At 37.3% G+C, this 22311-nt stretch overlaps 1 protein-coding gene across 1 annotated transcript in view; it reads right to left on the minus strand.

Annotated features, from left to right (window-relative positions):
* Positions 1-254: 254 nt before the first annotated feature.
* SPAG6 (sperm associated antigen 6) overlaps positions 255-22311 on the minus strand; it is a 37649-nt gene continuing 15592 nt past the window's right edge. The window contains exons 4-11 of the mRNA XM_085050541.1: positions 21947-22130; positions 15131-15336; positions 14099-14272; positions 12117-12269; positions 9593-9784; positions 8274-8390; positions 5368-5513; positions 255-3177 (exon numbers count right to left, since the gene is read on the minus strand). Of these exons, the coding sequence (XP_084906667.1) occupies positions 3111-3177; positions 5368-5513; positions 8274-8390; positions 9593-9784; positions 12117-12269; positions 14099-14272; positions 15131-15336; positions 21947-22130 (1239 nt within the window). The 3' untranslated portion in view covers positions 255-3110. The remainder of the gene's footprint in view (positions 3178-5367; positions 5514-8273; positions 8391-9592; positions 9785-12116; positions 12270-14098; positions 14273-15130; positions 15337-21946; positions 22131-22311) is intronic.

The raw sequence follows: 22311 nt of genomic DNA on the forward strand, positions 1-22311 counted from the left end.
AGTCCCAGTGCTGCAGTCAAAGGAACAGGCAAAATGATTTAAGGGCTTACATTTATTTCTTGCCAAAGCACTGGCTTAATTTTCTTTGTGTGTCTTAATAAGCCACCTCTGTGAGAGGGACTCTTACTTGAAATGCCTATATGTCCTAAGCTCCAAAGTAGGCACCATTGAGTGGTAAGCTGAGACAAGCTGCAAAATGAGCCTGTTGTTCATCTTCTCTAGCACCACAGTCACATACTCACGTGAAAACAGCATTTGAATGAATTAAAATGCAAATCTACATTTTATTATATGAAATTGAGACAAATGATACACACTTGAAGCCTGCCAGAGTAGCTATTACAAACATTAATATAGTTTTAGATGATGACTTAAACCAGATGAGAAGATGGAATAGAAACACTGCAGAAACACCTTGTGAAACACTACAGGAAAAAAAGCAACTCTTGCCATAGCTACATTAGTAAAATACAAATTAGCAATAATTCTGCTGTAAAGGGCTAGATCTGTCTTGTGCAGACATGTACCTCCAGGGAAGCCTCCAGCCACAGGGTGTTTGTGCAAGGCAGGGAAGCAGCCTACCAGCAAAGAACAACTGCAGGGGTCTCAAACTACGTGGGAGAGGACTTTGCACTGCCACAGCCTAACGGGATGTGGCATCGACCAGGAGTCTTGTGACAAGAGGCCAAACAGCCACTGGCCTAGGCCAGAGCTGCCCAGCCGATGTAAAGATGTATTTATGCTAGGTCTGATTTAGATTGTGCTCTACACAATCAGATCGCTTTGAAGGTTTGCCTTGTGCAATCATTTCCTTTGTCAGGAATCAGAAAAAGACTGTGAAAAGACTGTGAACAAATTGTTTAGGCATTGAAATTTAACCCTGTGGAATCCTTACAGTGTAGCACAGTGTGACACAGCAGGAGCACATTTGTCAGGGGACTGAAGCCTCTTTGCTCTCTCTGCACAAAACATATACATTAGCATTGTGTGGTGTGGGTGTGCTCCTGAGCACACGAGGCAGCTATGGGGACACACAGCTCCATGCCTCTGCTGCCTCCCATCTGCACACAGCCCTCTGCACCACTTCAGCTCTGTTAGGGAAAATAGAGGCTTCAGATCCTTCCAGGCTGTCTTGAAGCCCTCCCATTACATTTTGTTTCAGAGATTGTAAAAATCAAGATTTGATTTTTAAATATCCACAACACATGTGAGAAAATTACTGAGTACTACAAAACAATCTTGTTAAGAGTCCATCCCAAAGTTGTTCCACTAGTGGCCTAGCATTAATAATGTCAGAATACAAACACCAAGCCAAAAAGGCAGTTGGTAGAAGCTAGCCAGTTCCAAGGCTTTTTCACTTAGCTGTGGGCTAAGGAAAGAATCCAGCTGGTGTGGACTCTGTATCAACATTCATGACACCAACAGTTTCTGTCTTAGTCTCCATACAGTAAGGTACTGTGTCCCCTGCTCTTCCTGAAAAGCAGAATCTGACAGCAGCAAGTACTTCACAGCAGGAGCACAGCCCTCCGTAGAAATAAATTTAAACACAGGATAACCCACCAACGTTTCTGTGAACCGCTGAAAAATAAGCTGACAAGAATAAAAAAAAAAATAGTCATTTGGAATTTGGCAAAGAAAAGCCATTCTAAATAATTTCCAACTGCAATCAGTCTTAGCTCCTGCTTTACAAGTAATACATGAGACTATCCTTTTATAAACCAATTCAGTTACATGTTTAGGAAAGTAAGCAAGTTTCTCTCCTGTGGAGGTTTTCAAATATTGTCTTTCCTTGTGGCTGCCAGTATTTCAATATCCCATTCCACAAAAAATGTTTCATAGTCTTTGGAAAAAAAAAAAAAAGAAACACCCGCTTCCCCCCACCCTCCCCCCACCCCAAAACTGCAGCATATGAGCAAAAGAAGAATGGTTAGAACAAAAAATGGTAAATGACAGTTACATATTAGGGAAGACTAGAGGGTTGTTTGCTGTGGCATACACCAGAGGAGTAAGCAGAATGTAGAAATGTTTTCACTCTCCACAAGAAGGTAAAAGTAGTTTCAGGATGTTCTACAAACGGGAAAGAGCTCATACCTCTAAGTCGATGTGATCTGCAGCTTCAAGACATAAGTTCCAAATGTGTTTCAACTCTGCACCTATTTCAGCTCTTGAAGAGTAAGTCCTAAGCCACCTAAGCCCCATCCCTCCCATCAATGGGACCTAAGTGTCCTCAGATTTCCTCTGAATGTTCTCAGAACTTTGCTAACAGTGTTCCTGCTGCCAAGCAAATCTCCTCTCTTCCAAGCCACACAAACATGCTGCTGATCCCCACGGAGCCAAACTTCCTAGGGTCCTTCCCTTTGTGTCCACAGAAGTTCTGAGTTCACTCTGTCCTTCTCAGGAGGAACAACAATGCACAGGCCAAACAGTGTATTGCTCCTTTCCTCCACAGTGAATCCTGCCTTAATTAGGAGGACTTTTGCAGAAGATGCATTATCTACCAGGCCAGGATTGCCACACTATCATATCATGCAGAATTCAGCCCTTGTATCATCTTCAGATCTGATTATTTCTTTATTTAGCTCCTACTAACATTTTTGGAGAAGTAAAATCACAACACTTCCTCAAAGGCAGCAGTAGGAGATATCTCAGTGCAGAAAGAATTCCATAATTAGAAAAAGCACAGGGGCCAGCTTTTTTCCTCTCATCAACTTGGGAAGCTTTAAACAATATGCAAAGGCAAAAGGGGAAAATGGTAATAGTACTGAGAAGGCTAAAATTTGAATGAGATAATAACAAACCTTTCTTGTGGAAGGAAAAGGAAATGACTGATTCTAAAAACGCCTCTGTGATAAATCATCACCCCTGCATGAAATTCCATTCATATATGTGGCAATATCTGGTAGTAATGTTAAAGAAAAGCAGAAAGGAACAAAAACTTAGCAACAAGTAAGTTTATAAAGAACAAAATATAGCTTGCTGGAATTGCTGAGCTTTTTCAGTAGTTCAAACAGTAGAAGATTTCAGAATCAAGCAAAGCTTTCAACAGCTGTATTTGTATTACTGTCATAAAGGCATAAATGTGAAATGCAGCTTTAATAAAACACTGAAGTTTATAAAACTGGTTGGTAATTTTCCACCCTTTCCAGAAGTGTCTCAGAATATCCAGGGGAATAATACCTGAAAGAGAAACATTTTGTTTGTGTGTTAGACTACAAGGCATGTTCTGTGCAAAGTAATGAAACTATGCATATTTCTACTGATCAGGAAAAAATCCTAGCATTAAACACCAGTAAAGGAATTCTACAGTTACTCCCTTATAATGCCTTAAGAACCTGCTTTTCAGCTTACATTATCATTTATACTTGGAAGTCAAGTTTCTAAAAATATATTTAGCTTCTTTTAGGGCATGGGGGTAAGTGGCTACATTTTAGATAGGTTCAGCTTCACCTGCCATAAGCATTATCTTTACTGAGAAATGTAGGTGTTGGCTTCTTTTGAAATTATGGCCTTTAATAAAAGAGCATGAGTTTACACAGAACTGTGGGCTGCCAAATGACAATAGTCGGCTGCTGTTCATCAGACATAAGCACACACCCCAAAATTCATGTGAAGTCTACATCCACGTGAGAGACACTGATTCTGGAACAAAAAAAATGTCACAGTGACCTTCTCTCTCTAATGCTATTCAAGAATGGACATTATCCAGTAGGTTTTCAGTAGAGTAGGACTCTATGGTGCCATTATTGTCCTGCTGTTATTCAGCTGGTTTTCCACAATGGACCAACTACATGTATCCAACATGCAAGCATCAAAGCTGCATTTAGTTCTTGTTTTCCAGTTTAAGAGTATCTGAAATTTAATACTGTATTATTCTAAAAACAAACATCACAGTATATTTCTGGTTTTGCAGACATTAAATTGCCACCTCTGAGCCCTGAAAGCTTCAAATATAAAGAGAGAGGAACACACCTCCATGTAATGTACGCCTAAAATATGCTAAAAAAAAATGCCCAATGCTTTCCCTTATAGGAAAATCTATTTAACTTTTATTTTTGTTTTCTGGAAAATTTCCATATAATTTAACTCTTTTAAAACTTCATATTACTTCTCTGATAGTAAAATTAACTTTACACGCATCACTGTATTTATTCTGCAAACAGCCTAAAGTAACAGGTCTCCAGGACAAACCCAGAGCTGGATTCTATCACAGCTGCTGTGCCTCAGGCAGCACAACTAACATCAGGCAGCAGCACAGACAGGCATGCAGGAGATGCTCAAAGGGGCCTTTTTCTTTATTACATCCCAGGCTAGATGAGTAACCTTTTTTCATTTACAGGGGGAAAAATACCTATAACAAAGAAACATTAATAATATCCAGAAAAGCATAAGCAAATGTCCTCTTTCCCTCTGAAGTACTAGCTGCAGAATAAAATTTCCTTATGACTTTGCTTTTACCCATTTGACAGCCACTGGCTTTTCCTTGTGGAGACAAACAGGGCTTCATTTTGTGTGGCTTAGTTTGTAGCAGCTACTATTAGCTGAAGAACTCTGCTGCTATAATTAAAATTGATGATGCAGATTTTCAGAGCCTGTAGAGGGAGTACAGGAGTACAACATCCTTCTGATGTGTTGATGGAGTGAAGGACTGGTAAATGGATATCTAGAATCTAGGAGGGCATTTCTCTCATTATTACAATTTAGGATGGTGACATTTTGACTGTAAGCTATTTAATAGTGTTTCTGTATTCATTAAGGGCAAAGTTCAACTTGGTGCAGACAGCTGGTGTATGGTCCTTTTATATAACACTTAAGCCTCGTGATGAGGCTCAGGGAGGAAGGGCAGCTGTGGGCAGACCAATTGTGCAGGAGAGCCTCTGGACCCTCTGTACATCAGAGGAAGTTTCAAAGGAGCCTTTGAATACACTAGTTCAGATACACTATTAGGAAAGTCAAGTATGCAAAGGTTCACCAATACCTGTATTTTGGAGCCTAAGTAATACATAAATAAGTTACCAAAATAAACTAAACTTCCCACACACATTCATAAATATGAGTGGTTGTACTGAAGACTCAGAGTCTGGGCAGTGCAGAACTGACTTTTCTTCACACTTTCCTGCAAGAGCCTTATTATTTGGGCTTTGTTTACAGACAAAGAAATTTGATTACAAGTACAAAAAGAGAAAGTGTTCTAATGTATATGTCCAGAGGTTGTGTTACCACTGGGGCAATTAACCAAATGTTATGCTTTGGTTTATTCAACTCACATAGGAGTTAAATTACTATTTTAAATCCTTCCTTTGTTTTGTTCCTGTAGAAAACATCTAACAATGTTATAAGTACAAATTCTTTTAATTTCATTTTCCCTACCTTACTATTTCCTCTGGGTAACAATTGTTAATAGTGTTGATATATTCCTGAAGAATTGACCCAGGTTCTGCTTTTATTTCTTGAACCTTTTTAAGTCCACCAGTTGTTACAAAGAGACGACGTGCTTTACGGTCATGTGGTAACACCTACACACAGAATAGTACATTAAAAAATTATTTTAGATGAATCTATATGCCACTAGGCTCAAATATTGCTTATCTGTTTTTAATTCAGAGGACAGATAAAATGGAAAATCAGAGAAACAACATCTGTAATGACTACTGTATTGTAACATTCAGTTGTATAGGGAAAAAACCCATAAACCAGCCCTTTATGATTACAAAATTATTTAACATGTACTTTAATACATAACATATATAAAATAATTCATTTAATATTTATCCTTTCATAAGTAAGATTTCTTGAATTAATTCTACAGAGACAATAAGATTGCGGAGAATAAATAGATAATAAAAACAGAACACTACCATGGAATAACAGCAGCATCTGTTCCACTTAAGCCAAGTTATTCAGGTCTTTTATGTCAATTCCCACAGTTTAATTGTAGAGCCAAATTTTATATCATTATAATGATCTAGTATAGATTAGCGCATGAAAACAATACTGAGAATTGTTGCAAGTGAACAATACAGCCTTGAAGCATTACATGCTACTATTAAATTCCTAGATATTAAAATCCTTTAATACACTGTGTAGCCATGGAAGCCTTCTACAAACACACACACAAAGCAAAAACGTGAAGTTTCTGCAGCCAAAGGGGATGAGAAGCAGAAATGATCAGACAATAACATTCTGTGCTCCCTGAGTGATGCCAATACGCAGCTCTGTCCAGAGGACTGGAGGGAGGGAGGGAGAGAGGGAGGGATGAAGGGAGGGAGGTGGGGGCTGGGCCAGGCAAGGGAGAATGACAGCGTGTAGTCCATAGGCCCATAGGGCTGCAATATTATTAAAAAAAAAAAGAAAGAGAAAAAGACAGAAAGATAATGCAAGATATCAGCTGCATCTACAGCATAACCAGATGGGTTTAAAACCAACTCTGAGGGTTGCAGATTATTAGGGCAAAATCATTTTGTAAGCTTCCACACTGGTCAGGCATTGAGCCATAAATTTAACTGTATTTCAGTGTAAAACAAGATCCTCAAATGAGGAAGAGATTGCCTAAAAGGATGAAGGAAAAGAACATGATTTCTTCCATGCATACAGGCAAACAACCTTCATTTCTGTGGTCCCTCTACACTGTACAAAATCAACAGACAGGTGAAGAAAAAGGAGGAGAGCACAGAGACTTCTCTCTATTATATGCACCACAGAAGTGTCAGGAACAACTGTGATCTTTTTGTTGTGGGAACTGAACAGACGTCTGTTTTCACATATCTTCCACAACAAGAACTGCCAAGGAGGAGCCAGCAAGGAGACAGGATATGGCCCTTTCCCTGCCTTCCTCCTCCACATTGTGACTTCCAGGCTGGATAAGACAGCAGAAAACTCACTTGGAAGGGGCCCTAAAGACAGAGAGCACCTCTGAGACTCAGTCCCTTCCCCCAGTCCAACCTGAGACAGCACAGAATTGCACAAACCCTTAAAATGCTAATGCTAAAATGCACAGTCCAGTAAGAAAAACAAATAGCACCCCACTTTAAAGCACAGCTTGGAAATAAGACTTTTACTGTGCTATAAACAAGCCCACAAAAGTAATTCTTAAACCACAGCTCTAATAATAGGAAATTCCCAAGCTATGGTAAAGGAGACAAAAATGCTTTTACTACAGAGAACTTAATTTTAAAAGTATACTTCAGAAGAGCAAATGCCAGACAAGTATAGTTTAATAATGTATAGGCAAAGGAGAAAAATGAAACAAAACAAAACAAAACATCAACTGATATGAAGGGCACAAAACCATTTCAATAGCAAGCAATGTTCAAATATACACTGGATAACCAATTGTTATGCGTTTGGCTCATTAATAGCTCCAGTCAGCATGGAGAAGCAAAAGGGACTGGTTTCTGTGCAAATCTCCAGTCTTTGTACAGACTTAGCAAGAAGACAGGACAAATTAAACTGTGGCAATGTAATTAAGAATCTGCACTGCCAACAGTGGTGCTTCCAGATCTGGCACAATCAGAACTGAGTATCAAGAGTGTTTTACTTGGCCATTTCCAGAAAGAACATCTCACCCATGGAGCTTGGTACACCCTGCTAACAGGTTACACAGCAGAGTATTGCACAAAACATAGTCTATAGTTGACCAGTATTCCCAACACATGGGAACATGACAGACACTGCAAATCACCCAATTACTTAGCAATTATTTACAAATTTGAAATATTTTTATTAAATTGTATCACTTTTACATGCTGCATTCAAATCTACCATGTAATTAACAACTAACTTCCAAAATTTTGAGAGGGATGAGAAAAGATTTGAAATTTTTACACTTATTTGAGCCCAAAAATTAATCAGGATAAAAGGAGTGAAGCCTTTATATTATTGTAAAATACCTGACTTAAGTCACTGCTGTACAGACAGCTTGTACTTTATCTAAAACAGATGTGACTGGGATTTATGTGATACATTGGCTCAGCAAAAATATTTGCACATGAGTTAATATTCCACTTAATCTCAAGAGGCAAGGAAGAAAAAAACACCTTGCTTATAAGAAACTGTTTTCCCAGTTTTAGGATGAATTATGGCAGATTCCAAATGAAACAGTATCCAGCTGTATCAGACAAAACAACAGGATCCAAACTGCTTTTGAAGGGGATGCTTGAGGATCCTGAGAAAACAACTGACACTTTTAGAGCAACTGCTTCTTCTTTGGAAAGATAGTTTCCTCGCTAAATGGGAAACAATTAACATATTACTCGTCAAGCAGAGCCTTTTCTTACCTTACTAAACTGCCCAATAATGTGCTTCAAAATATTGGGTGGGGCCTCATGAAGCAATGGTTCAAGTGCTGGAAGATATGTGCATTTCTGAAGAACGACCTTTAAGGCTCTCTTAGTCTATTGAAATACAAAATAAAATTTCTCAAGTAAGACATCAATGAAAATAACAAGAATTTATATGTATCACTGAAGTCTGATCAAAAAAGCAAATTGATCAGAATTTTCAACAAGCGATTTCTGAATAGAAACTATGATATCTATCAGGTCACTTAATGAAGAATCAATTTTCTACTTAGATTTATTAAAGCTCAAAACCTCCAGTGCATCATATTCTTATTATGTTATCTATGGTCAAAGTAATGGCAATTGTTCTTTTACTCTAATGAAAGGTGGAGTAGACCCTTTAGGTAAATTGAAATACTCTAATAAGAAAGTTAAATCAAAACACATTTTAAAAGATTGTATTTTTAGAAGTGGCTTACTAGGAGAGGCTGCTGGTCTGGGATAGCAAAGTGCAGTACTGTCCAGGCAGGGGGGAAAAGAGAGAGTGAAACAACTGTGCATTGGTATACATTTCTGAAAACAAACTCAGTGTTGACTGATACAAGCAGTAGTGACCTTCTTGGGCAGGGTTACAGGTACAGCTAACTTGGCTTCAATATTTTTGGGACCACTAGAAATTACTATATAAAAGTTACTTTACAGATATGGAATGTGGTATTTCAGTGGAATGTACAGAAGCATAGCGCAACATGGGAGATCATATCCTGTCCTATTGTACTCTTGAGTTGGTTTACTTACTGTTGCTCAAAAATATTCTTCACTGAACTGCAACTCTACTACCTCCCACACCAGGAAAAACTGCCCTAAACATGAGCAGTCACTTGTTTCAAAGAGCAGAGCCTTGATTAGCTGTTACAGTTTTATTATAATAATAAAAATGTAAGCAAAATTACTACAAGGACTATAATATTTTTCTACAAGAGCTTATACTTGCAAAAAAAGAAGTAGGTAATTAGAAATGAGTCACAAGAAATTACAGCATTTATGAGTCTGTGCAACTCTGATCTAAACTGGGGAAAAAAATAAGGGATTAGACTGCAGTGGCTGTAGCATATGATTTGGTATACACCATATGTACATGCCTTAGGACCAGCCAGTCCCCTAATAAATGACACAGCCTTCAGACACCCTGCACCCAGGAAAGCTGTGACTCAATGGGCATCAATAAAAACACATATAATTTAGTTGCTTTTAAGCACTTAAACCTCTTGATTACAATTAATATCCCATACTGCAAATACTACAAATATACTTGCTTTCATTTTAAGATCATCTGAGCTGCGTGGATCCATATAGATATCAAGCATTGTGGGCAGCGCGTTTGCTACTGCAACATGACGTGCATGCTCAGCACTATGTCTTCCAATCTGTCCCAAGGACCAAGCAGCTGCTGCCTTAATATGATCTTCATGTTCTTCTATCAAGGAGACACACAGTGGTGGTATTCCCTGTAGCATTAATCAAAAGCACAGCCTTTACAAATGTAGACCAGGGAATGACAATACGAAACAGACACAGATACTTAGAAAATGTTTCTCTATTAAAACTCTTCTTCTAAAAAAAGCTGTAAGAGAATGCATGCTAGTGGTGTCATATTTTTACATCATCATGATTAGCAAGAATTTTTAATAAATCTTAATAAATATAGTTAAAGAGAAACAGAGTCAATGTTCTAAGTCAGAAGGCAGTATGAACATACATGCAAATTTAAGGTATAAAAAGAATATACAATATAATTCAGCCTGTACTGAGTAAAGGTTGCGGTTTTTCTCAGATTGAAAATAAAAGAATATGAGTGCTTATGATTCTATGAAATCACTTTAAGACCAGAAGGGCTCAATCACAGAGTTTTTCTTTTTTTATTATCCACAGCATTAAATTTCAACTTATCAACCTCTTCTTGACTCCAGTAGTTCATGTTTGACTCATCCAATCACTTCCAGAAAGGTTTCAACTCTTGAGTTGCAGACATCAAGAGATGGAGATCTCACATCCAGCTATTACTAAAGTTGTTCTGGTTCAGGATCACAGTTTTCATATTTTCTTCACAATTACTTAGTAGTTGGTATTTTATGTCAAAACACTCCAATAGGAAACATTTCATGCTACTTGAGATAAGGCAAGCCTACTAAACCTCTATTCCCAAAATCTTTTTCTCCATCCCATGAATCCTTTTTTAGTCTTCTCTGCACATTTTTCTGCTTTGGTTTTTTGCTTTTTTTTTCCAAAATAATTTTCAAATACAGATAGTGGAACTACATATATTACTACTACAGATAGATTATCTTCTCTTTTCTTCATCTTCTACTCTTTCATACCACAAAGGAATAAAGTGCTGTGGTTTTTTTTGCCAGTGCACTACAGCAGAAGGCCACAATGAAGTGTTTGTCCAGTATGATCCTAAAAATCGTTGTTCAAAATTCATCCTTTCCAGGTTATAGTATGACTGAATGGAGCTATCACTTTACATCATAACATCCTCAGTGTGTAACTGCATATGGTTATGCCAGAGTGAATTTCTTTTAAATGGTTCCAGTTTACCAAGCCCTGTCCTCAGCACTATGTACCACTCCACAAGCTTAGTTTTTCCTGAAGCAGTTTTTTAAAATGGGTTTTGTGTTTATTTGGGTTTATTATTATTTCTTTTGTGGATCTTTCATTAACATATTTAATTTCATCAAAGTTTGCCCAGATCCCTACACTGCAGTTCCATTCCATTATGATAGGAATTATTATTACTCTCCAAAAATTTAACACTTAGGAGCTTCCTCCAGAACTTAATTCTGGTTTCATCCCACAATGTCAAGCACTTAAGAGCAGGAGCATATTTGCTCTAGGCATCCCTGAAAGTGGAAAGACAGACACATCCAGAGAAGAAGGGCCTCCACAGAGGGCAAGCAAAAAGTGTCTGTTTCTCTAGTTTTAAAATACAGAAGAACATTTTTTGATCACTCCTAATTTCCCTGCTCACTATACGTTATGTTGTAGCAACTTTCATTTTTTGACTTGCATTTCTACTAGAAGACATTTCTGTTCCTCCATTCATACTGTTTTGTTGTTTCCACTCATACAGTATATTTTAAATGACTGACAGGGTGTGAAAATGGATCAAAAATGTTAGCAAAATTGTTTCCTGCCTTCTGTGATTAGTTAGCATTATTCACATCAGACTACTATGCCAGGCACTCATTTCACCTACTGCAAACATTGCAAATTCTCCCTCTTCTGTATCTTTGCCCAGCAGAATTTATTTAAACCTGAAAATGTAAAACTCTATTCATTTGAAATGTCACTTGCACAGCTGTATTAAATGATACTACATTAGAAACTGAGGTCTTTTCAAGTCTGAAGACTGCTGTTGCAAGATACTCAAGCAGTACTAGCAGAGTCATGCTAGCACAATGAAGAACATGCCGTTAAACAGAGTTGTTTCAAAGAAGGTTTTGATGTAGCCACAAATATTTGTTTTAAGAGGAAGCAGAATACAGAAATTCAGTGACTTATTTTCTGTATCCATGCAATTGCAACACAGAAAAGTCATGCACTGTAATACCAACTAATCCAGGATCTTTTGTAAAAGGTTCAACACCATAAAAACATCCTTTTATCAGGTTACCACATAATTTCAGTCATAGCAAGCACCAATACTAGAGAAAGTGCATTCATCAAGAGTAAGTATATAATCCTGTCACCAAATACATTCTCTGCCTATGTTAATTTGTATCTCTACCAAAGAATACTGCTGAAGAACTATACAAAGACAACGAAGTGATAGCTAACCTTGGAGACAATCACTGCCATTGACAGGTCCTCCGAATGAGCTGCCACATAACCAAGTGTCATGATGCCAGGCAGTCTGACAGTCCCTCTGCAGCTGTCAATACAATCAACCACAGCAGCAAGTCCGCCTAAATTTACTATAATCTGTGAAAGCTGAAAAGATAAACAGAAGAGATTAGATACTGTGGAGTATCAACAGGCATAAAGCACTACATCAGAGAAGTCTTTTAATGTACTGCTCCTGATTTGCAAAATAAAGCTGGAATAAGAGTGATGTATCGTACAGACTATTGGGAGCTAAGTGCAGCATGAAGTTTTCAGGAATGAAGCTAATTTGCTACTGGTTTTGATTGCCTTTACTGCAAGGAAATCAGGGTTCTGAATTTTTGATGCTGTATAGCATGGAATGACATATTCTCAACTCCATCATCATACACCAGAGAAATGTGCAAATGACAGTCTACCACATAAATGATATGGAAGATGCACCTACTGAGCCAGATACTGCTTCATCCTAGTGCCCCCTCATTCCCAAGATAACATCCTATGTTCTGTGCACTGACAGAGGGAAAGGCCCATTCCTCCTCTCACCCACATTCTAAATTACCTCCATGGTGTAAAATCCTTTGAGAATCCTCACGTTGAGGCATGAAGCCAAGGACACCTTTTCTGGATGTGCAAAACTGACTTGGGCTGCACCACTCTGCCATGTCAGCATGCTCTGACGGAAGTGTCTAGGGAACACACTTGATGGGCAATGGAGTCTGCCCCAGAATGCCAAATTACATAGTCTTGCTTATAAATGATAATTGAGCTATGCACCAATGAGTTTTTTTCAAAAGGAAACTTCTCACATCACTTAAGGGACAGCAGTAGAATATGTATGACATCGATAACACATAGAAATTAAAATTATTTCTTATCATTATTATTATTTTCTTCCACATTTTTAGGTGTATCCCATTTCCCCTACAGATTCTAAAGCAAAAGGAACATGTTTTCAAAAGTCAAAATTAAATTAATGAAACTGAGGCAGCTCTTCTTACTTTACCTGCAGTCCTGAGTTTGGTCTCTGGCTTCTGACTCTCAGGCCCACCTTTGATAATGATAATCCCTTCACTTTTTGAGGAAGAGAAGTTGCATTGCCCATGAGGTACAGAGAGAAAGCAGGAAATGTGCCAAGAGTATAAACTTTTATCACCGGCTTAAAGAGCAGCAAGCTGAAGAAACTGCACAACATTCATGTTTAAACGCTTCTCAGTTGTTAAGTTAGTATCATGATTTTGAAATTACTATGCTCAGCATTAGCGTGTTCCACAAATACATGGCTTATGTTTAATTCCAAAGTCATATTTAGAGCCTTTTTAATTATCTCTGTGGTCTGGCAGATTACCATAGTTATAATTATATGGTTTTCCTATTTATTTTCTATTGACTTTGCCAAACATCCCCACCTTCCTATGGGCAAAGACACTGTAAATACTCAAAATCAAATTACAAACTCAAGTTACATTCAGGTTAATAATAAATAAGAGAATTTTTGACCTTTGCTGTCATTGGAAAAATAATTAAAATGTGATCCCAGCACCCCTGAAGATTTTTTAAAAGACACACACCATCTATTATTGTTATAGGATGATCTTGCAATTTATTAGCTGGTATCATGACTTCTGTGAGGCTTTTCTCATAATATTTTTAATATCTAGGACTGACAGTACTGTCAGCCAAGAACTCCCTCTCTGTGCTGATATCTCATAGAATGAAGTAGCTAGCTATACATTTTATGATTCCCAGTTTCCTAACCCAATTCATATTCAATACACACCTCATAATATCAGCAAGCATTTCCATATTTTCCAATGAACATGCCAAACAGCTATTTGCCCTCCCTTTCGAAAAGCAAATGACAGAATAATCCTGTATTTTATTTAAAGTGTAAAATCTAATGATATGACCTTGTATTTGCATTTTCAAGGTTTTACCTCAGCAGTATGCTTTGCTATCTCTCTAATTAAAGTTGCACCATTTTTCTTGACATATTCATCTGAGTCCTTCAGGCATGTGAGCACAGCTGGGAAAATTTCTGCTTCAACCACCAACTCTGCAAGTTCCACTGAATGCTTTGCTATTTGGCTTAGAGCTGACAGCACCTGACGCTAGTAAATAAAAATTGTTATAAAATCAATAGTATACAAACATCCCACAACACACACTGCCCCTGCACACAAAAATCTATTGCATCAAGGAAAACAAAGCAGGATAGGGAAAACAATTACAGCTATTTTACAATTCACTGAGTCAATTCATGCACAAATATAATGGCACAGAACATTCACTGGTCCCTGAATAAAAGTTTCTCTTTTGTTTTATCCCATTCAAGCTTGTATGTATTAAAAAAGAAAATATATATACACACCATTTAAAATTGCAATTTCAAATTTAGTAAAATCTATAGGAAGTATCTTTATTTGCATAAGTTGGATCTGTCAGATCTTATATTATTAAATTTTTGTGGTATTTTCATGTTGTCTTCTGTTTGTTAGAGTAAGGCAGAAAATTTATAATAAGAAACAATTTTTTTGCCAATTAAACTCTAGTGGTTAAACCTTTGACAACAGACATTCATATCAGATAGTACATTCTAAAACACAATAATACATTCACTATTAACCAGCTTATTGTATCATCTTTAGTAGCAAAACCTTTTTTGTAACTGAAATGTGCAAATTTTATCTATTAAAAGTATCTGTTGCATTCTTCATATACTATACATTTCTAAAAAAACCCCACAGTATTCACTTTAAAGATTAGTTTAGCTGTTCCTCACAGAGCTACAGTTTATATCCAGTAGCGAAATTTGTAATTATGTTCAGAACTCTTTGTCACTAACTACATAATTACATTTTGTTAACACCCAAAACAAGAGCTTCTAAATAAATATGCACATCCCTGTCTTTGATCCAATATCAAGTAATGACTGCTATAATGGAGATTTAAAAAAAAATTAAATGTACCTTCAGTTTAGCATCAGGGTTCAGGATCATCTGAGCTAAGTGAGCGATAGCTCGTGCATCCACTACTGTCTGTGCTAACTCTGGAGAATGCTTTGAAATATCACTGAGAGTTGAAGCAGCAATCCTTTTCAAAGCAATTTCTGGCTCCTGGATACAGAGCACTAAAAGAGGAACAGCGCCTGCATCCACCACAGCTTGTGACAGTTCTGTAGGTCCAAGCAAAGTAATTAAGTGAGTATGGGTGACTGACCCTTGTGCAAGCCATTTTTCACCCTGACAGATACAGCAAAGGAAAAAGGGGAGGGTGTAGTTCACTGTCTCGACATCTGCATTTCAAATCAGCCCTCCTGGTTTCATAAACCGTGTGGACCAATCCACAACTGAAAAGAATGCAGGTCAATAGATGGACCCCCATTTACATGCACACATTTGAGGTAGATTAGGCTGAAATGGTTTGTTATTCTGTTTTCTTTTTCTTTTTTTAAAGTAAGCAGATGTCAGCTGTTTAAACCCTGGCTATTCTACACTGATCAATAGGAAAGCATTTTATGCATGGCTAACAACAACACAGAAAGCCAAAGTACCAAAATTTTACCAACCAGCTAATTAGAGAGCATTTTACCCTCTTTAAATGATAAGCAGATATTAGCATAGATCAAATGCCAAAACCAAAAAATACAAAAAACATACATAAAAGATTTATCTTACATAAAAGATTGGAAAAATGGAACTTGCTGATCAAAACTGGTCTTTGCTGCCATACATGGGATAAGACAGAATTTATACTTTAATGACATGAAAATGTTATCATACACAATTAGACCAATGAGAAATACCATCAGGGATATTGTGTGTCTGAGATTAGCACAATATCCTTAACTAACTGCACCTTAAATTAAAAAAAAAAAATCTGAGCATGTGATTAGCTGACATGGACAAAAATTACACTATTAGAAATTCATTATCTCTCTCTGTGTATGCAGCATTAATCAGACTGAGAATTACTGGATACCAGGAGCAAAATTTATATTATAACCAAGCTGTGCTATTTTAAAATAGTGTTGAAAAAGTGGTAAAAATCATGGGGGATTCAATAATCTATTAGGTTCTTCGTTCAGTTTTGCTACACCTTATTATGCATATCCATTATTATCTTTAACATTTATCTTGACTTACAGTACCATGGCAACATATGGCTGTTGTATTTCAAGACTCTAACTTAGCTTTTGATTTATAGTCCATCCATAAAGAGATTTTCATACTAAGAAAAATACAGCATACTTCATTAAATATACATAGACTAATATAGTTTTTCATGAAATCTGTAAGTCATGTCATCATTACGTTGTTAATATCCAAATAATGTTCCAAACCAGATTTGTTTTCAATTAGTGAGTTATAGCCACACACTACATGTGATAAGTCAAATATTTATGATATTTATGTATGTTATGATACAATATTTTAAAGAAAATATAAATATTACATTTTAAAAAATTAAATAATGCAGTAACGTTTAAACTAATACAATACCCTGACATTAGCTTAGTTGTTTAGAGCATGGTGCTAATAACAGCAAGGTTGTGGGCTCAACCCCTGTAGAGGCCATTTACTTAAGAGTTGGACTTGATGATCCTTGTGGGTCCCTTCCAATTCAAAACATTCTGTGAATCTGTAAAATTAACTCTATGAAGTTCATTTTTCAAATAACTATTTGACTGAAAATGTAGCGTGTGCATCCTCAGAACACACACAAATCATAAGATTTCAACCAAACTCAAACGCTGTATCTTCAGTTTTACAAATTTGAAGTGAAATGTACCTGAAATGTATGTAAAAACAAATCTGAAAACTAGCTAATCAATCTAAGTGGTATAAGCTGCAGTCAGCTTTCATGATAAAAGCCATGCTCCATTTCTTCAGACTGTGTTTTGCTGCTGTACACTGACCAACAGTCCAGATTAACCCATCTGATTGTGCCTCAGAACCTCAGACCAACCAGCTCCATTGCCCACAGCCTGCTGGGAGATGCTAATATCAAGAATGTGATGTCAAGAGAGATACAGTACTAGAAGAATGGGCTTCTTTGATGTCTTATGAGCCAAAATCACGAAGTTCAAGCAGACAGAGAAACAGCAATACTTTCAGGTCACAGCTACAGCCAGGCACGCAAAAGTAACTGTAAAAGTTATTTCAGAAGAGCAAACTAAATCTGATTCAATTTAGGTCAGCTCTTGCTGTTAGAAGTCTGATATCATTTAAATACTGATGGTTACTGTTGGTCATGGGTAATTAAATGGTTTTTCTTCCAGTGGTGTTTATAAGGTTCATGGCTAATAACTTACCACATGGAGGGCTGGACCATGTGTCAAGACAGACAAGTCGTAAATGGACTGTCAGAAAAACAGAAAAGCCGAGGCAAGGAAAAAAGACAATACAGGACTTCCCATCACATTTCCTTGCAAATTCAGTCCAAAATTACAATTCTAAGTATTAATGATTCTATTATAAATTGTATTTTTTTCTCCTCAAGAAAAGGCTAAATTAACCTTCCTAATGGGTAGAATCTCTTTAATGCAGTCTATACACCACAGGATTAGTGAAACTTTGCCATCCAATTAGAAACACAGGCTGAGGTGGGAAAAAATGAAGACGGAGAAAGAGAGGAGAAAACAAACTTGTCAGGAAAAAAAATTTAAAACCGTATGTTCAGTCAAAAAAAACTAAAATAACTGGAACAAATTTCCAAATACTATGCCAAGGCTATATTGCAAGGGCAAAGACAAGACCCATAGCTGCAGAGGAGAAAGAGAGCAGAGAAAAGCTAATGTATGACCTCATTTAATTCCACAGAAGGTTATGAAAACCCTAGGCTTGGAACTCACGTTGGGGTACAGCTCAAGAAACCTGACTAAGTACATGATGATAAAGTCAAACTTCTCCTTGTGGAAATAGGAAATCTAACTCTCCCTAAGTTCAGAGACAAGAGAACTGTGGCTCAAAAACAACCATAACATAATTACTTTTACCCAGCTCTACGTGAGGAAGATTTTAGTTATTGGAGATACTGCAGGCAAGACTCAAATGGATGTAGAAGAAATACTAATAAAGACAGATTTTGAAGTCTGAGACGCCATCAGTTCAACTAGAAGTTGTAGTACAGTTGTGCTGGTGTGTGTCAATAGAAAAGTAATCATCAGGGACAAAGAAATTAATTAAAAGTAAGTTGAAACCTCATCATGAGTTAATGTGATCAGGAGGAGTGGAAAGCCAGCAAAGAGGAGTCAAGATTCTACCTACACACCCACTGAAAACAAAGGGAAGTCTTACAGGATTATTCTAAACTGGTTTAAGGGGCTAAAAAAAACCCCATACTAACATTAACATGTTGGCAAAAGTAGTATGGATTAAAGAAAAACAGATGAGGGAAAAAAGATGAAGGTGAGAAAGTGAATGTGCATGTCATCCTCAGAGAAAGAAAATCAGCTCAATATTACATTGACAATATACAATATTACATGCACATACTGAAGCAGCAGCAAAACCCCTGGCTGGAAGGATAAGTCTGAGTTCAGAGCAGGGTTCTCAAACAGACCCTGATGTGGTAGGAGGTGCATCCACAGGAAACAGCAGGTTTTGACCAAAAACAACCACCAATATTGTATTTTTCTGAGAACTGTATGATCATGTCATGGTCACAAAGAAAGCCTCTAGAAATTCCCACAAGTAGCCCAAAGGCTGTACTTCAAAATCAGAGGTTTATGCAGGCCACACACCCACAGTGCTAAAGATTCCACTGGAACCAGTAGAAAACCTTTCATTAGGAGGATGGAGGTTAAACTCAAATTGCTGAAGAGCTGGGCAACCTGTTCTTGTAGCTGATGCTGCTTTGAGCAGGAAACTGGACTAGAGATCTCCCAAGGACCCTTCCAAGCTGAGCTATGATCCACTGTATGACAGAAAATGAGCAAAACTCTGCTCTCAGCAATGCGCTTTAGTATAAACAGTGTTGTTTCTTTCTGTTTTCCAGCTAATTTACAGTATACTGAAGAAGGTATGAGACAATTAATAAATTGCACCTTTAATGTAGACAAAGAAAATGGAAAGCAAATTATTTGCATACTTCAAAGAAAAGAATTTTGCACTTCAGAAGTAACTGAATATGGTGTAAGTAAAATGTTACAAAATATTTTTCATGGACCTGATTGTATGGTATTTGAAAGACTTTACACTTCTTTTTTAACACAAATAGTAGGAATAATGAATGGCAAAATCACAGCATATTGATCTGAAATTCAGCTCAAAGTGAAAGAAAGAGCAAAACTGCAAGAGTGATTCCTGAATTTTGGACTCTGACCTGGCAAGATTTCTAGTGTCTTGAAAACTCATGAGACATTCATCTTGACCTAAAATTTCACCAGCCTTCTGGAGACATCCGTTCACAGAGGAACTGCATTTTAAGAGATTTTTGTATGAAGTCAGTACAGAAGTTGCTAACCAGAGAATGTTTTCATCAGGGGAAAAAAACAAGCCTTGATTTCTCAAAATGGAAGTCTTTTCATGGGAACATACACTGCAGTTCTTAGTAGCTTTACTAGATCATGGATGGAATTTCTGATTAAAAGCAGAGAGATCCTCACCATTGCAAACAGTTATCACTGAATGGTGACAGCCTTTGATTGCATTCATGAAGACAAAGGTTCACATCCTGCTTAAAACAGATCAGGATTTTAATCCCAGAGATATGCCCTAATTATTGAACTTTTCTTGCTGGGGCAAACAAATCTTCCTAACCCCCAATCTTTTCAGGAGAGAGAAAAAGTCTTGTCTTAATATTGTCCCAGTTGAGAATTGTCCCAATTTTTGAAACTGAAGAACCTATTGTGGCTGGGGGAAATCATTTCACATCCAGCTCTATTTTTAGAGTTAAAGCTGCATTATGTGTCCATAGACAGTCAGTGACAGAAAATCATAAGTGCCAAATTTTGCCAACACAAGCTTGTCAGTCTAATCCAGAGTTTCTTGAACAGTAAACACCAGCTATTGATAAGAACAAGTCTCTGTATCTCATTTTTCTATGTCTGTATCCCATCTCCAACAATATCCGTTGCAAAGGCATGCTTGTAGCAGTGTAAGAAACATATCACGCAGAGAGGGATCTTTTTTTAAGTATAATTCTTCTGGTTTCAATAATCATTTTAGAGACATCCTGTGATTATGTTATAAAGGAAGGTAAATCCCCTAAATTGTCTGTAGCTGGGCAATTTTTTCAGGGATCTTTTGGTGGGTTTTTGTTGGCGTTCAGGCATTTTTTTACCAATTTTATCTAGTGATCTTATGCCCTGATGCTTGCAGCTTGGTAGCACTCACAATTGCAACCTGATTTCTGAGGATGCTGCTCTTATTGTCTTTGTAAATTGACATAAGGTATGCACCCATTCACCATCAGCAAATAAATTATTCATAACCATGGAATAAAAATTTGTATAAGGAATTTGTTGTCTTCAATACCCCCACATCACCTCCATCTTTGCAGACAATGCTGTCACAGAGTGAACTGGATCACCCTAAAGCTCAGTCAGCATTCATGCAGTGAATAGCATGAAGGGCAATTGAAGTGAGTCAATATTGATTTACTGACATAACAAAACTGCAGAAATGTTTATGTTAAGAGTAACACAGACACACACACACTAGACACATCTATAAAAATGAATGCTTTTAATATTTAAATAAATACCTTTCAGATGGAAGGAATAATTATTTTCCACCAAGGGTGGAATTCAATCCTGGTGACCAAAAGACAAAAGATCTTTACCAGAGAGGTGTCCCAAGAATTAATTTGTTCCCCAGAAAATGCAGTCTGTTAGACAGGTGCTAACAACTTTGGAGACTGTCCCAGTAAGCTAACCCTCTAAGTGGGAAGGGGGAATTCCCCATGCCTTCTGCAGTCCAACATTCTGTATTGATTAAAAAACAAAGAAAATAACTTCCAAAATCAGTCCATGTACATTTTAGGGCCAAAACCAAATATAAAACCATGAGTTAACGTTATGATCCTAAAATTAGTTTAAACAATATCAACAGTAACCATTTCTCACACCCCTTCCAGCCAGCAGTTTCTTCCCTCAGTTCTTTCATTCACAGCTCTAAACTTTTACTTGAACTATATAAATAGCTGGTAAAAGAACCATCAACCACGTGGATCAGCTTTTAAATAGGAACATGACACCACCAGTGAGTTATACAACTGCCTGTGAGACAGCAGTGAACTGCTCAATATTGGATTCCTAGGATCTATTCCTGACTCTCAGAGAGTAGTGTGGTCTACTGGCTAATGATAACATAGTCAGTGCAATAAATTTGGCCTATTTATCCTGCAGACACTTCTGTAAGCTGAATGAAACTTGCTTCTCCCCAGGCTTCTCCATTCTACTGTGTATACAAAATAAGAACTAATGTGAAGCAAAAGAAACTTGATTCTGCAGTAATACACAATATATAAAGATTCAGAAATCTCTTCATGAAGAGGAATAAAGCAGAGTGTCTGTTCCTGGCCACAGGCCCAACACATCTCCTCTTAAAGCACCTCTCATAACTGAGCACTGCTGGCGTCAGGTATGCCACAAAAGGGTTTCCCACAAAAAGGTACAGCATTGCTGGAATGGTACAGTTACATTAGGGTTTTACCCCAAATTTAAAATTTTGTAACAGTAGAGAAGGAAAAGCATCTTGTTCTGTTTAACAAAATAATGCAGTTTATTATAATTATCACATAACATTAAGCTAAAAGATAACACATGTGAAACTTGTTACCTCGATTGTGTCGGGCAATATACCCAAGCGCCCAAGCTGCACCTTCTTTGACTCCAGGGTCAAAATCTTCCAAGCTATTAATCAGCATTTCCAGTGCTCCACACTGAACTACTGCCTGAGCTAGCTGCGGAGAATGTTTAGCAACTGCTCGTAGCACAAATGCAACTGTTTTCTTGAAGTAACGCTGGACAAATCAGAAACAAACAAACAAACTTTCACTAACATTAGGAAGTTCAAAGCATTATATAATACAGACATGCCTAAATTAGACTTTTTTAGTAGCAGTAATATCTCATACAGATCCAAATCAGGACCACTAGACATCACACAATGAACCAACAGTTCTCTGGGACAGCTCATGATCT

The sequence above is a fragment of the Lichenostomus cassidix genome, chromosome 2, assembly GCF_008360975.1.
Source record: "Lichenostomus cassidix isolate B80296 chromosome 2, HeHo_3.0, whole genome shotgun sequence".
NCBI classification, from domain to species: domain Eukaryota; kingdom Metazoa; phylum Chordata; class Aves; order Passeriformes; family Meliphagidae; genus Lichenostomus; species Lichenostomus cassidix.